At 39.0% G+C, this 14,410-nt stretch overlaps 1 protein-coding gene across 1 annotated transcript; it reads left to right on the top strand.

Moving 5' to 3' along the window:
* Nucleotides 1–1,837: 1,837 nt before the first annotated feature.
* On the top strand, nt 1,838–14,292 carry LOC112570337 (cytochrome P450 3A6-like). Its single transcript, XM_025248725.1, has 14 exons — nt 1,838–2,157; nt 6,125–6,221; nt 7,435–7,487; nt 8,194–8,287; nt 8,827–8,952; nt 9,190–9,278; nt 9,684–9,835; nt 10,012–10,133; nt 10,359–10,436; nt 10,893–11,087; nt 11,322–11,410; nt 11,703–11,840; nt 12,392–12,547; nt 13,186–14,292. The coding sequence occupies exons 1-13, from the start codon at nt 2,084–2,086 to the stop codon at nt 12,480–12,482; spliced, it is 1,398 nt and encodes a 465-aa protein (XP_025104510.1). The 5' UTR covers nt 1,838–2,083; the 3' UTR covers nt 12,483–12,547; nt 13,186–14,292.
* Nucleotides 14,293–14,410: the final 118 nt, after the last annotated feature.

Genomic DNA, 14,410 nt, shown 5'->3' with positions numbered 1-14,410 from the left:
TGCCCAGTATCCATGACTACCAAACGTGAAATTTGTTTCCTGTTTGTAAAACAGATGTACAACAGGCGATAACAAGCAATTGTGTCTGCATGAACAATTTTACGTTTCAGTCTATGTCGCTTTGTGCTAAGTACTACAAGGCTGCATAACTCACATGCCAGTTGGAGCAATAATATTAGGCACACCAACACCATAAGTTCTGACTGTACAAGTCTTTTGTTTATAAATCTCCTCCATGTGTTCGACACAAAACAAAAACCCCAAACGAACTATCGTGACATTCGTGACCAAAAGTCTAACGAAGCGGCATCGAATTTTCTGCCGAGAACAAAAGACAAATGACTACATAGTAAAGGTGGTTACCTCCCTTACGGTTCTCGTAAACCTCCTTCTCACAAAAATAACAGTGCAACCTTGTCTAGTTTGGGTATGTGACCTAGCACAAATCTCTAACACCCTCCTTCAAGTCTCACTAAGTTTCGGACCACTTACCATGGAACAATCTCCCATGTAACGCAGCAAACTGTTACAGGGTAGGGCATCAAACATTATTTTAGGACCTTCCTTTGCCTCCAAAATGCCTATAAAATGACGATGAGAGGTCAAAAGAATTGACTCAAAAATTTGCTACCTGTTCAGCATTATTTAGTTAAACACCTTAAAATTACATTAAAACTACAATGGCAACAACACCAGTGGATTACTTTGTTCAAAGATCTACATACACAGACCTCTGCTTTGTTCAAATGTGCCAAGCAAACTTCGTCCCCACACCCTACTCAAGAATTTGCTCAAAACATTTCAAAATCGACTGTTCTCCAGTCACTTACACAGTACAAGCGAGTCCTGGACTTTCAATAGAAAGAAGAGATCTTCCTACATCAGTGCCAGCTATACAAAAAGCACGAACTGTTAAAACCAACTACGACTGCTGGTAAAAAGTTTAAACAAAGATCAAGCACCAGATTTACAACATCGACGCTTTCTACACCCTTCTACTCGACAAAAAACATCGTGACACGGTGACAAAACAACATAGTCGTATCATTATCTAGCACAATGATAGCAAGAACTGACAGTGTGAGGTCCCCGTTAATGTGCAAGTTTCAAACAGCTAAAAAATAATTGAGGGTGACCAACAAATGACGAACTTAATTGGGAATACGTACGTGTATCAGCAAGTAAATATCAATTTTGCAAGCAGCTAGACGAAGAAGAAATAAGTTTTTACGTAGATAAATATGTACAGTATCAAATTATTATGTTATCTTTTTATGTAAAAAGTCTTTATCTGCAGTCAGCTATAAAATAAAAATGCAATGCTTGGAATTAACAAACTATCAAATAAAAAATTATAGGAGCTTATTAAACGCACATTTAAAATGTGTTTATATTTTATTAACAATAACACACGTGAAAGATTTGAGTTAGATCGCCAGTGTTGTCCATAGGAATGTTATTACCATGGGAATCCCATGGGAATTATTATTTTTTTAAATGAGCTAAACACGATCATAAAGAAAAAATTGCTGGACTCGGTTTGTCCTTTCAGAGCTTCAAACAGACCCGTTACGAGTGTGACTTTGTGATATACAAATCTTGTGTTTATGATCTACATTTTTCAACTAAGGACAACAATAATAAAAGGTTTATACTTAGCTCCGAAGCCAAATGCTTTCATTCCAAAGACGGTCCGGTCGAATACGAAACGATTGCAGCGCATGTCATTGGATTAAAAAATAGTTTATATATATATATTTTATCTCTGCATTGGCCATTGTGAAGCTATTGTAAAAGGAAATCCATTTTGTGGAGGAACAGCGGTCATTCAAAAATAAAAGTAGGCGGTCTGTCGAGCCTTGCCTCGTTCCTGCATTTCACTGAGGTGTGGGTCAGACGCCACGCGCGGAACGTCAGACGCCAGCGAGCCGCAGGACGAGGTACAGAGGCAGTTAGACTGACCCTGACTGAAGCTAATCACATATTGCACTGCAGCACAACGAGTGTTTTATCATCCTCACAGAGCACTAGAGAGTTTACATCTTGTGTTAAACTCGTGTAAACTGCTTTAAGTGACTGTCAAATGGAGATCAGCTGTGCCATGGACTGGCTTTTGCCTGCCTCTTTATTCTTGCTGGTTGTCCTGCTCGCATATATGTAAGTATACACACGTATCTTCTTTTTCTCTATCCTATGAATAATCTGAGTCTAATTCCTTGCATTTTTTTAGAGGACTCCAGACGGAGGGAAAAAATGTAGAAGCATAAAAAATGCACAAGGGTGTGGTTAGCACTTGTATATTGTGTAAGGCTGTTCTGAAGAGATCTTCTGAACCTGTGCTGCAGAAAAAGCTGACAATGCGACATCCAAATCGCACCATACTGTCCTACAAACACATTCCAAAATCGGAGAACTACTTAACGCAGTAGTCTGTGGTGCTGCGGCAGGTGACTCGTACAAACCCTGACATATATTGTAAGCCACATATTGCACTACTCCCGTAGATTATTTTAGAGATAAATAAAGTGTGCCCCAAACAAGCATGCACACACTCATACACTGTGCCTAAAACTAAGCCGCTATCGGCAGTTCAATACAAATTCACAATTGTTGAAATTATTCCTACTTTTGACAGTAAATTATTTTAATTCATGCCTGTACTGACGACATATTTTAGCCTATCGCCATCTTGTAGCAGAAGTGACTGATGTACCCATGGTGTACCCATGGAGTGCTGTCACAGATCTGGTCCGAGTGCTAGGACTAAGCGCGGCCCTGCGTACCGTAACGCGGGCGCTCACCGCGGATGCCCGCGGGCGCTCACTCACGCCCTAGAGAGCCTGTGATAAAAAATGGCGGCTGACAGCGAAGTAGAAAATCTAATTTTGTTTATGGCATATTTGACGGAATTAATAGAAGCAATCTATTGCAGCGCCAAACAATATACTTTTAGTGGCATTCATTTGAACTAAAAGGAAAAAATCCATGAGAATTAAAGATTATGTGGAAAGAACAATGCGGTAGTCAAGCATATCACGTAAAAACAAACGACGAGCAGACTTTCTGTTGTTGTCGTCCCGATTCGAAGTTTCAAGGTCGAAGGCAAATTCATTCTACCATCTCTAGAAAGACATGACGATGAAATCTGAACTTTAAATATCCTTCTTTGTCGTTGCATATATCTATCTATTGCAAAATACTTATTTATTAGAAGATCCACCGTGAATATCATCTACACGTCTAAACTTACAACCATGGCGGCCATCTTTGCGCCGTGCGTAGTACCTCTCAGCTACGCGTGCGCCCGCGTGCGCTCACTCAAATTTCGCTGCGGTCCGGCCCGCCGTCGTAGGCGCCCGCGGGCGCACGCGTGCGCCCGCGTTGCGGTACGCAGGCCGGGTTCAAGGACGAAAGAGCGTGAATGACGTCAGTTTTCTGAATGCGTGTGTCGATGACGTAAAAAAAGAGATGTGACGAGTGGGGTAGAGAGCAGTTGGGAGAGCAATGGCGAGAGGACGTGAAGCTGGATGTTTAATTGTGTGTGGACGATATTTCTCGTGTTACTTGAAGTGAAGAGCCATTGCCGGGACAGTGTGCTGACACTGGTTTATACAGGACCGAAGAAACGCTTTGCAGTTGGTGGTGGCGTTACTTGAAGTGAAGAACCATTGCCGAGACAGTGTGTCTAAAGCAGGGGTCTCAACACGCGGCCCGCGGCCGAAGTGCGGCCCTCGATATGTATGTTGTGCTTGGTGATTAATTCCGCAGTGAAAATTACCCCCGTTATTAGTACAGAGACAACGTCAACTTATTTTAATAAACTAAACTGCCTGTGCATGTAATAAACTACACTAAATGTAATTAATAATTATAAAAATTTATTTTAGCATTTAACTGCAGTGACAGTAGTGTTCGTAAAATTTAATGAAAAACATTTCTTTTCGTGGTGCGGCCCGCTGACTGGCTGTTACTTTCCACTGCGGCCCACAGGCTAATATGAGTTTGAGACCCCTGGTCTAAAGGAATATTACCGTCCGCGTTGTGTTATTTCAACGTATCAATGGTCAGCCATTACGTTATTCACTGCTACATTAAGGAAATATAACATTGTTAGGACTTTTTATTTACGTAATTTTGTTTTTGTTTAGTAAAAGTATGCAAATTCTTCAGACAAGCCATTTTATTTTTTTGTTGTTGAAAGAACACCTGTTTATATGGCCCCGTGAGTGTGCTCGAAAGGGAGTGAGCGAGAGGCACACTTCGGGGTGTCATGACATGCACTGAGCTGCAAGGTTACTTGCATATCACAGACACCGAGAGACACGGACTTCGGAATGTAAGGGGACTCATATCTCCTATCTTCAAGGTTACAAGGTCCTTGCAGTTTCGGCTACGATCAGCTAAAAAACTCTTTTTGCAACATTGTAGGATTACTAAACAGATTGAAGAAAGCTATCCTTGCCTTAGAATTAACAAGTACATGTACTTTATTTTTCCGATGTAAGACTATTTTGTCGACAGTCATGAAGGATTTAATCAACTGGATAGTTCCTGTTGCCTTGGCGTTTTAATTCTCGTTCTTCTGTATGTGTAAATATACACAACAACAAAACAAAGGTTTTTTTTCCATATTTCATATTACGCTTGTTGTTTGTTATGTTTCATCTTTTTTATCACAGCTCTCAATTACAGAACTATTTCTCTAAGATACTTTTATGTTGGTATTGTACCATTAGCTTACCCTACGGTGTTGTGATAAACATTTTGATGCCGGTATCTTTATGGTGCCAGTCTGTGTGTTATGCCATGTCACTAACTTGTACAATGTAAGATTCTAGACCACGATATTCCACGTTTTATCGTACATTTAACTATGTGTCGCATAGTTTCTTTTTTCCGTTTCGTAAAGTGTCCTGTACTTTGGACCAGCTAAATAATAGAAAAAAACGCCAAGCAAGCAAAACGGGCAAGCTGGGATATTTATATTTTTCAAGCGCAGCCTTTGTGAGTTATAAAAATTAACTCTTACAAAAGGTTGTTCAGAAAGGTTTGAATGAGACTTTACAGCGCAAGTTATATAAATGCATAACGTGTGTGTAGTACACATATAATTTTGTTGACTGAGGATGACTGAATGAGGCTTAACACGATGAGTTCAATCCACTAAGACACGTGACCTATTTTGTTTAATCTCTCCTTTAAAAATTGCACTGCACACCAATACAACATCATGGTAGTCAGCAGTGTACGTCTATACAGTGTTTTACAATGTTTAGCGTTTTCCCGTCAAACGCGATACCTTGGCTCGGGAATCTCGACATCATGGCGAAAATTAACATAGCACCGCAGAGAGACATGAAATTTTCCCACTATCATTCAATTAAAATAACAACAATCAGCTCGCGAACCCCCCAACCTTTTCCTTCCTGAAAAAAGTACTTAGCGACGTGCGAAGTAAAGTACAAAAATGAGTTAATAAACATTAAAGCAACACAAAATACATACATTCAACCAATCATCAAATATGCAGAGTGAAATATAAGGCTTAAAGCCGCGAAAGTCACCTCGACACTTTCACAAACACCACTGTCTCCCCCCGAAGAGTTTTTAAGTGCTTGTTGACTGTAAACGAGTGTCTAGATAAAAGCTGTGGGAGACTTTCCTGTCCCCCTACCCCACAGAAAAGGTAACCCATTACATGAGTGTTGATAATTTCTTAAGCAAAGGGAGCTTCCATAGGGACATCCTCACTCTTTATTGAATACGTGACTGCTTGGCTTTACCCTGGTTGATTTCTACCACTGACTTTTCCAACTGTGATGTTATTGTAAATTGTTGATCTGCGGATAATTTGAGTTAAGTTTGTGCATGCATGGCATCAGTGCAGCCCAGTAGTGAAACACTTGTACAGGTCATGTCCCTTTGCTAACTCGACAGCTCATGTTCAGCAACAGGTGCGCTTAAAGATCCCTCGCTTTCTTCTCTTTCCTTGTTCCCTCTCTCACTCTCCTTCTCCCACCTGTACTGAGGAATGTCCTTTGGACATTTAGTAAAGTATGTAGTGCATGTGATATTTTTACATCCGCAATCGTTTATACATTTACATGATTTCTTCTGGCCTTAGATATGGCACGTGGACATTTTCAACCTTTACCAGGAACGAGATTCCAGGACCACCCCCTCTCCCATTCTTCGGACATGTGCTGGAATTTCGGAGAAAGGTAGGATAGAAAACGTTGTAGACGCCATTTCGTCGTAATATTCATATGAATAGATATATCTGATGTTTTCCTGTGTCAAGCTTGGCTTACAAGGCAAAAGGTTTCAATGAAATAATACAAAATGAAGTCTAGACTCATTATCTCAACACAATCCTTTCAATATACATTAGAGGCTGGGGTATACAGCACTCTTACTGACATAACGAAGAAATCGTGAATCGTTGTGTGCCTTCATCCTAATGATGTCCCTCCGTATTCCTCCCGCCACTGTTACCGTCAGCAACTAGCCACGACAAACAATTTGAGAGCTCGGAGTTTCTTTTCTCTTTCTCTTAGAAGGAATTTTGTTCTTGTGACTAACCATATTATTTTCTTAATGTCTGAAGAAGTAACGTAGAAGGTGTGAATCCTTCCTCTCAACAACCCTCCCCCTTTCAGCCAGCTAGCTTTTTGAAGACCTGCCCATGTGTGGGAAGTCCTGGTTTTTCACCCTGACAGTGTTAATAGTGTATTTTACTAGAGTGCAGCGGCCTTCGCTAGCAGGATCCCGAAGGTCACGCTTGAGTACGCTCTAGGTGCACTATGGGTACATATACAACCCTTAACCTATGTATCCATAATGATTATTGATCCTGATTTTCCCCGTCCTGGAAACTCTGGCTACTATATCTTGTGGAATGTCGATACTGCAGTCTAACTCCAAACACCCAGAAGCAGTTTTGAGATGAAATCCTTGCTGACACTTATTTAACGACTAGGGTAGACGAAGAAATATTCTGATAACCAGTTCCGGTACTACTGTTAGGCGAACCCTGTGACTCCAGCCTCGTCGCCTTCCAGTTGGCGGTTGTAATAAAGCAGATTACAAGACAGTAAGTAGCACAAGCATCTACGGTTGGAACAGTTTGACAAACCGGTTCTTCCTCTGTTCGCCCGACCTTTAAGGTACCCATAGACAGACAGTCGTGCCTGGTTATGTGGCCGAACCAGACAAGCTTGCGCCACAGACTGTCGCGAGAAATGGTTCCTGGTGATGCGAGGCTACCCACCGTGTTCTGTACAGTGTAACTGGTTTAATATGAGCTGGACACAGTAGGAACCATAAACACTGGGAACAACTGATAAAAAAAAAATTATGACATTCAGCAAACACGCAGTAGCAATGCCACCAATTTCTGAGAGAAATCTTAATCTGTTTTTAATAACTTTCCAGGGTATCTTTGATTGTGTTCGAACCTGGAGAAAAAAGTATGGGAAGAGCTTCGGGTAAGATTCGTGACAAATAATGTGTGTCAGCATGATGCTGTGTGTAGTAATAGCTCATACTTTTTGAATATTGAAAAATTGCTAGACTATTTGACTTGAAAAATATTGCTAGACGATTTGATTGCATCATAATTCAGATTAGTGATCACTTGTTTTGTGGTAGTCACCAAATAACTACCCAGTCAAAAAACTTAAAACGCTTCTTGATACAAAGACTGAAAAAATCATTGACTAGTGGCACATCTTTCTAATGTTTTAGGCCTCAAATCTATTAAGATAATCATTTTTTTAAGAAACAGCATATTTTAGATATTTTAGAAACAAGAATTGTTCTTATAATAATAAAAGTAAAACTGTTGTAGCCAAATGTTTGTTGCTGTCAGTACAATTACTCTTATATGAGTGTGTACATATCAAAGGCATAGTACACGTTTTTTAAATAATGTATAAATTTGCTTTTTTAGAAGAGTTTTAAGTTTTAGAAATATGTGCAAATAACCCCAGAACAGAAAAAAAATATACCATCATTGTTCTTTCTCGTGGCAGCTGTTATACTCTGCATGTTCTCTATCTTGACATAATTCTTTGTGCTGACTACATACAATGTCAAACAATCCGAAATTTTGACAAATGTAACTCGCTGAATTTGCGAGGAAAACTCTCGAATATCATGTTCATCTCTTTATATTTTATTGTTAATTTTAAGAATCTACATGATGAGACAACCACTGCTGCTCACCTGTGATTTGGACATCGCGAAGGAAGTTTTTATCAAAGACTTCGCAAACTTTACAAATCGGGTAAATCACGAAAAGCTTTAATTTACATTGTTATAACAAAACTGACAAATTTTATTGTCTTCCCTTCGTTCTTTAGGTACAGTTCTGTAGAATTATGCTAAAAATAGTTTGAAGTTTGTGACTGAGATATTGCTCCACTGTTAAATATCAGATGGACTAAAGAAGCTATGTTGTCATCGTGGCACGTAGCTTCTGTAAACTGTTGTTAACTCTGAATTTAAACACTGTTTAGCTCAGAGAAGTGGAATCAATTTTTTTTTACCTCTCTTATTTCTCTATTGTAATGTTACGTGAGGAGCTGTCACTTTCAAGTAATAAACTCTGTTTACTGCAGTCAGATTATTCTTAACATTTAAAAGTATTTAAAACTGAGATAATAGGGAACTTATAGTCCTTTACTGTAAATGTACTTTCTCTTTGCTTTTTATCCTAATTTATAATGTTCAGAGCCTTACATTATATAAGAAGATAATTGTGCACATATAGAAAGAGTTAACCGAAAATAGGGCACATACATGGAGACCGTTTTTTGTGTACAGGGGAATAAGAGGGCAGACACTTTTACCTACCCGTTGAACCTCAGCCTGCCTTTTACTGAGGATAACACATGGAGGCGGTTACGCCACACCATGACACCGACATTCAGCACCGGCAAGTTAAAACTGGTCAGCAACACTTTTATTCATTAGTTAAGTATGACTAACAGGTTGATTTGTAGAACAGCCATCAGGGCTTTACTTTAGTTGATATTTTTCTTCTTATGATAGCACATCTTGTTAAGGATCGGATGAGAGTTTATTTGCATTTTATTGTCTGTGTAGCGTGTTATTACTAACCTAATGAAAAGTGGTTTATATTAAGATTGCGGTTACTTTTAAATTAACACCTAGGTACGTTTACAGATGGCTCCCTGCATCGCTCGATGTTGTGAAAATCTGTCACGTGCTCTGCTCAGAATAACTGAGAAGCAAGAACTTGTGGATGTCAAAAGGTTCGTTCATTTGAACTATACCATATTACATTACACAAGCACGAACAATGTGGGAACGCGCGTAAGCTCTCTCTTTCACACACACACAACACTATATATATATATGTAAGCACGCGAAGAAATTAATATACATACATATGTGCATATGCACACAAAGGGAGTAGAAAAACTGGGTGCTAAAAATTTTGTATATTGAGTAATGTTATTTTCATTATTTTTTGAATGAAAATAACATTACTGTCGCGAAAAACTTTCGACAAACCATTTGTTTTTGTGTTTTTTTTACAATAAGCATCAAGCAAATAAAAATGCAATAAGGAACGACTTTTGAGCTATTCCTAGAGCTCTTGGTATATCACCTCTGGCATGTAAGTGTTTTCTTATTTGTGTCTGTTCTGTTTACAGGGTTTTTGGGGCCTACACCATAGATGTCATTGCCGGAACCGCATTCGGGCTGGAGACAGATATGCTGACCAATGAGAATGAGGCCTTTGTGCAGTGTGCCATGCAGATGATAAGAAAACAATCCTCTCTTGGCTTGCGAATAGCATTTTTCAGTGAGTAGACAAAGTGTTCATGAAAACATTTTTATGTGGGCAAAGAAGATTGTAACTAATGCATGTTTTGCGTTTGTCTGAGAGTGAGAGAGTGAGTGAGTATGTGGCTATAGATCATAATATGTATTTTAAAATAACAAGCACAAAATAACAAAAAGAACATGCTCTCATTTCAGTGCTTTTTCCGTTCATCGGACGATTCCTAAGGTTCGCAGGTCTAACAAAATCTTCCTCAGAAGATCACATGATCCATTTTATTGACAAAATCATACAAGAAAGGAGGAATAACGGCGGCAGTGTAAGTATGGTATTGTATCATGTATTGCATTATGTATAGTGTATTGTACATTGTATTATGTCACAAAAAGTGCTGCAGAATTACTTCGTCTGGAGATTTTTCACAAACATATTCTCGAAACCGTATAAACATTAATCATCTATATCAATTTTTTTCTATTTTAAGATCAGCTGAGCTGACAAAGATGTTGTGGAGCAGCTTAATACACTAACAGTATAATTTCAGGACCGAAATGACTTCATTCAGCTTCTTCTTGAAGCGGAGGCCTCAGAAAAGGACATTGCGCTAATCCTCAAGATAGACGTTAGTACCTGTGCAGTGTAAAACTTTACAAGTGTATTCTAATATTTTAGCTTTGCATTGAGAATAGTATGGTTTGTAGTATTTCAAATGTTTTGTAGCATGTTGTGAGGGATGTTATAGACAGATGTAAAATTTACACTATACATAAATACGAATTTAGATTATCACCATAGCGGCGATGTAAGCGATGACTTATCGTCATAGAAGATAAATTTAGGAAGGAGAATCAAGTTCAAATAACTATAAAGCGCTTGCACAAGGGAGACAAAAGCGAAATTATCAATGTTTGTCTTGAGACGGAGTGTAAAACAATATAGCAAAATTATATAAAAGTATGTTTTGTTGAAAATGTATTTCCTTGCAACCGGCAAGTTCGTTATACTGGAAAGTTAAGTTCAATGGAAATCTCGTACGTATAAAGTATGCAGAAGACTAAAACATTTGTGGTCTTTATAGTGCACGCAAATACTGATTGATCGCCATTCTTTGTCAGAAATGACGAAGGATGAAATTATCGCACAAGGTGTGACCATCATCAATGCAGGCTACGAGACGACGGCAACAACTCTACACTTTATGGTGTACTTGCTGGCACTCAATCCTGACAAACAGGAAAAACTCTACGACGAGATCATGAAAGCTATCGGCAACGTAAGTGCATGTAGCCATCTTTGGTAATTTACCCAAGCAAATGAGTATGCACATGATCTTTTAAAAAATCAGTAGGTTTGTAAAAGAATGTTCATGAAAAAATAATTTCTCTTCATTGTTTGCGATGCAGCTGACATCTGGTGTCACACAGATTTCTTCTAGCACTGATAGGATCACCTTTTACTGTGTTGTAGGTAGATATAAAAAAAAATAAAACCTAAATTTGATTTTCAGGACACACCTACCTATGACAATGTGATGGGCATCAAGTACCTGGACGACACTCTCAGAGAGACGCTTCGCATGTTTCCACCTACTCCTATGTAGGCTTACAAAATATGTACATTTATCTGTTTGTGGACTTACAGTATTTTCCATTTCTTCCTCCCTTCCTACAGAAGGATCCAACAAATCTCAAACTGACCTCAAGTATGCTCAAGTCCAACATCAGTTTTCAGCATTAACCTCTAACAGCTAGCTGTTCACTGCCTAAGACACGAGAGAGAGCCTTACACTGCTGCTGATTTCACTTACAGTGCTAACATCAATACGAATGACAACACCCTGAAAGTTAAGCTAATTAGCATCACTCAGTGTTCCCATTGTTTGTTTTAGGCTTACCCGCAGTGCTCTCGAAACCCGAACAATAAAAGGCTTGACCATAGAGGCCGGAAGCACCGTTGGCGTTGCCTCTGCTGCCTTCATGCAGGATGAAGAGATCTTTCCTGAACCTGACAAGTTCATACCAGAGAGGTAAAACAAACGGATCCCATTAACTGCTATATAACAGTGACACTGACATCGCTAAACTTCTTCATTTACCAGTACTTTCTTGTGTATTCATATTTCCCGAGAGATGTCTGTAAACACGCTCTCAATTCGCCTCATAGTCATCTGACCTCAACGACTCCGTACAGTCATCTGAGGAAGGCAGCTGCTAAGTTTGGTGCAGAACAACTGGACTAGCCACACATCACCCGCTGTCATGTCAGACATATCGTATCACTCAAACTTATGAATACCTACGTGTGTGTTTGTTTGTTTGTTTGTTTGTTTTTTTAGTCATGTTGTTGGGTCACTATCATCTGGTTGGTGCAGCTCTTATCTGTCCACATAATTTTATTCAGTGAATGAGTTCGCTAGCGCACGTTACTTTGTGGCTCAACATCGCTGTTCTAGCAAGTAAATATACTATCCCTAGATAACTATGAACAATGCTAGCATTCATTGTGCACTCACTAAATTGAGTGGGACAATCTTTGTCAGCGAATGTATCATCTTGCTTTTGAATGTGTTTTCACCAGATTTGACGACGACAACATTCCGACCATAGTACGCGAGTTGGCCTTCGGGATGGGCCCTCGTCAGTGTATCGGCATGAGACTGGCGCTGTAAGAGGCCAAGATGGCCGCCGTCACCATCATCCGACGTTTTAGTTCCTTAAAGTACCAGAGACACTTGTAAGTGTTTAGCACACATTAAGTGCCATGTGCATGTGCACGTGTTTAAGTGTGTGTGTGTGAGTGGACTTGTTACTGGACACTTATTCTCAAATGCGGGAGTGTGTCTAGTCAAACAGCAGTGTAATAAATCTAATATGTCTGATAGTATATAACTATGTTCACATAGTAACAATCAAGCCAACGACAGCTTCAGAGAAAACACTCTTACCTAATATCTACAGTTCCGAGGTATCAATGTCGTCGCAGTTGTATTACCGTGAAGTGAAATCGGTGTGCAGTGATGAGTTTTCGAGAAAGCAATGAACAATCTACTAGTGATAGAACAATACAGGTTGTGGTCTACACATTCATATTATAACGCAGTTGACTGTATGCCTTACGCTCCCAATAGTAACAACAAAGTCTGGGAGAAGGGAAAAACTGAAAAAGGGTTACGATAGCCTTTAACCCAAAATGTATCAGATTTACTACCAGGCAAAGTTTTTTCTTAACAGAAATACTTATAGATCGCAGTGCTTAGGCTCAAGAAAATATATTCTTATGTAAGAATTGTAAGAGACTAGTAATAGACAAAAAAACTGGGGTTTTTTTACCTGTTCAAGTGTAAGGCCCTGACGATTCTATTCTCTTTGCAGGACACGATTGTACTAAACAACACCGCAGGGCTAGCCACCCCTGTCAAGCCTATCTTTGTGAAGACGGAGCTTCGCAGCAACCACTAAACCTGTCAAAGAGACAACAGACACGAAAGAAATCCTGCTCAAAGCTCTCTGTATCAAGAGAAAAGAACATCAATATCAAGTTTTCTAATGCCTTTAGCAGATCCATTGACTTTTTTGAAATGTTCAAACAGAGGCGTGTCATCAGTACTCAAAACAAAAATTAGTTTATGTTACACCAGAATATTAAATTCTAATTATCTTTTCAGTTTTACACTTTTTATATACCCAGAGAAACTAAAAGTATCATCATCGTCAACAACAGCATCAGCAGTCATTATAAAGCGTATATTCAAAATGTACGAGGCTCATCTACTCAGATATGTTATCATGTGCCTACATTATTTCACTTTCCTCTTCATTGGTGTCACATAGTATTTCCACTAATCACTCTTGTCACAGGGTTTGATAATGTGTACATGGAACGAATTCCTTACCTTCGTCTGGAGTGCGTATTTAAATTACATAAGTATGCAAAGTGAATCCTGGTTACTCGGATTCCATAAACTATTTTTGTACTTTTATTACTAAAACCAAACGTCGCACAGGACATTCCTTGACTTACATGTTTACTCAAATAAGTGTTTTACTTTTCTCAGCATATTCAAAAAAGATACTTTACTATATGTGTGTGTGAGTTTGCTTATTATTCTTTGAAATGTTGATAAACTTTACACCTGGCGCAAAGGTGATATTTTTAGCCTAGTCGCTATTAAAAGTGAAAGGACAAGCTGCGTCTAGGTACACGAACATGAGGCAGTTATAATAACCCTGACTGAAGCAAATCGCATGTTCCACTTGTAGTCTGAACCAGTTTGCAGCAGAACGAGTATGTTCTCGCCCTCACATAGTGCTAGAGAGTTTACATCTTGTCTTATACTTGTGTCAACTGCTTTGAGTGACAGTCAAATGGAGATCAATTTTTGCCTGCCTCTTTATTCTTGCTGATTGGCTTGCTCGTGTAAATTAAAGTATACACACATAATATAAAAGCAATTAAATTTATTAACTTAATTAACTTAATTCTAACAGGTTTTCTTGTTTCTTTCGTGTTAGAAGCTGCAGTACTTGTTTTTTAACCCGACGGAAAATAATTATATTGTCTGTCTAATGTATTGGGACCATTCTGAAACTAATTTCT

Source organism: Pomacea canaliculata, linkage group LG8 (genome assembly GCF_003073045.1).
Source record: "Pomacea canaliculata isolate SZHN2017 linkage group LG8, ASM307304v1, whole genome shotgun sequence".
NCBI lineage: Eukaryota > Metazoa > Mollusca > Gastropoda > Architaenioglossa > Ampullariidae > Pomacea > Pomacea canaliculata.
Note: the sequence above shows the minus strand (reverse complement) of the source record. Positions and strands in the feature narration are given on the sequence as shown.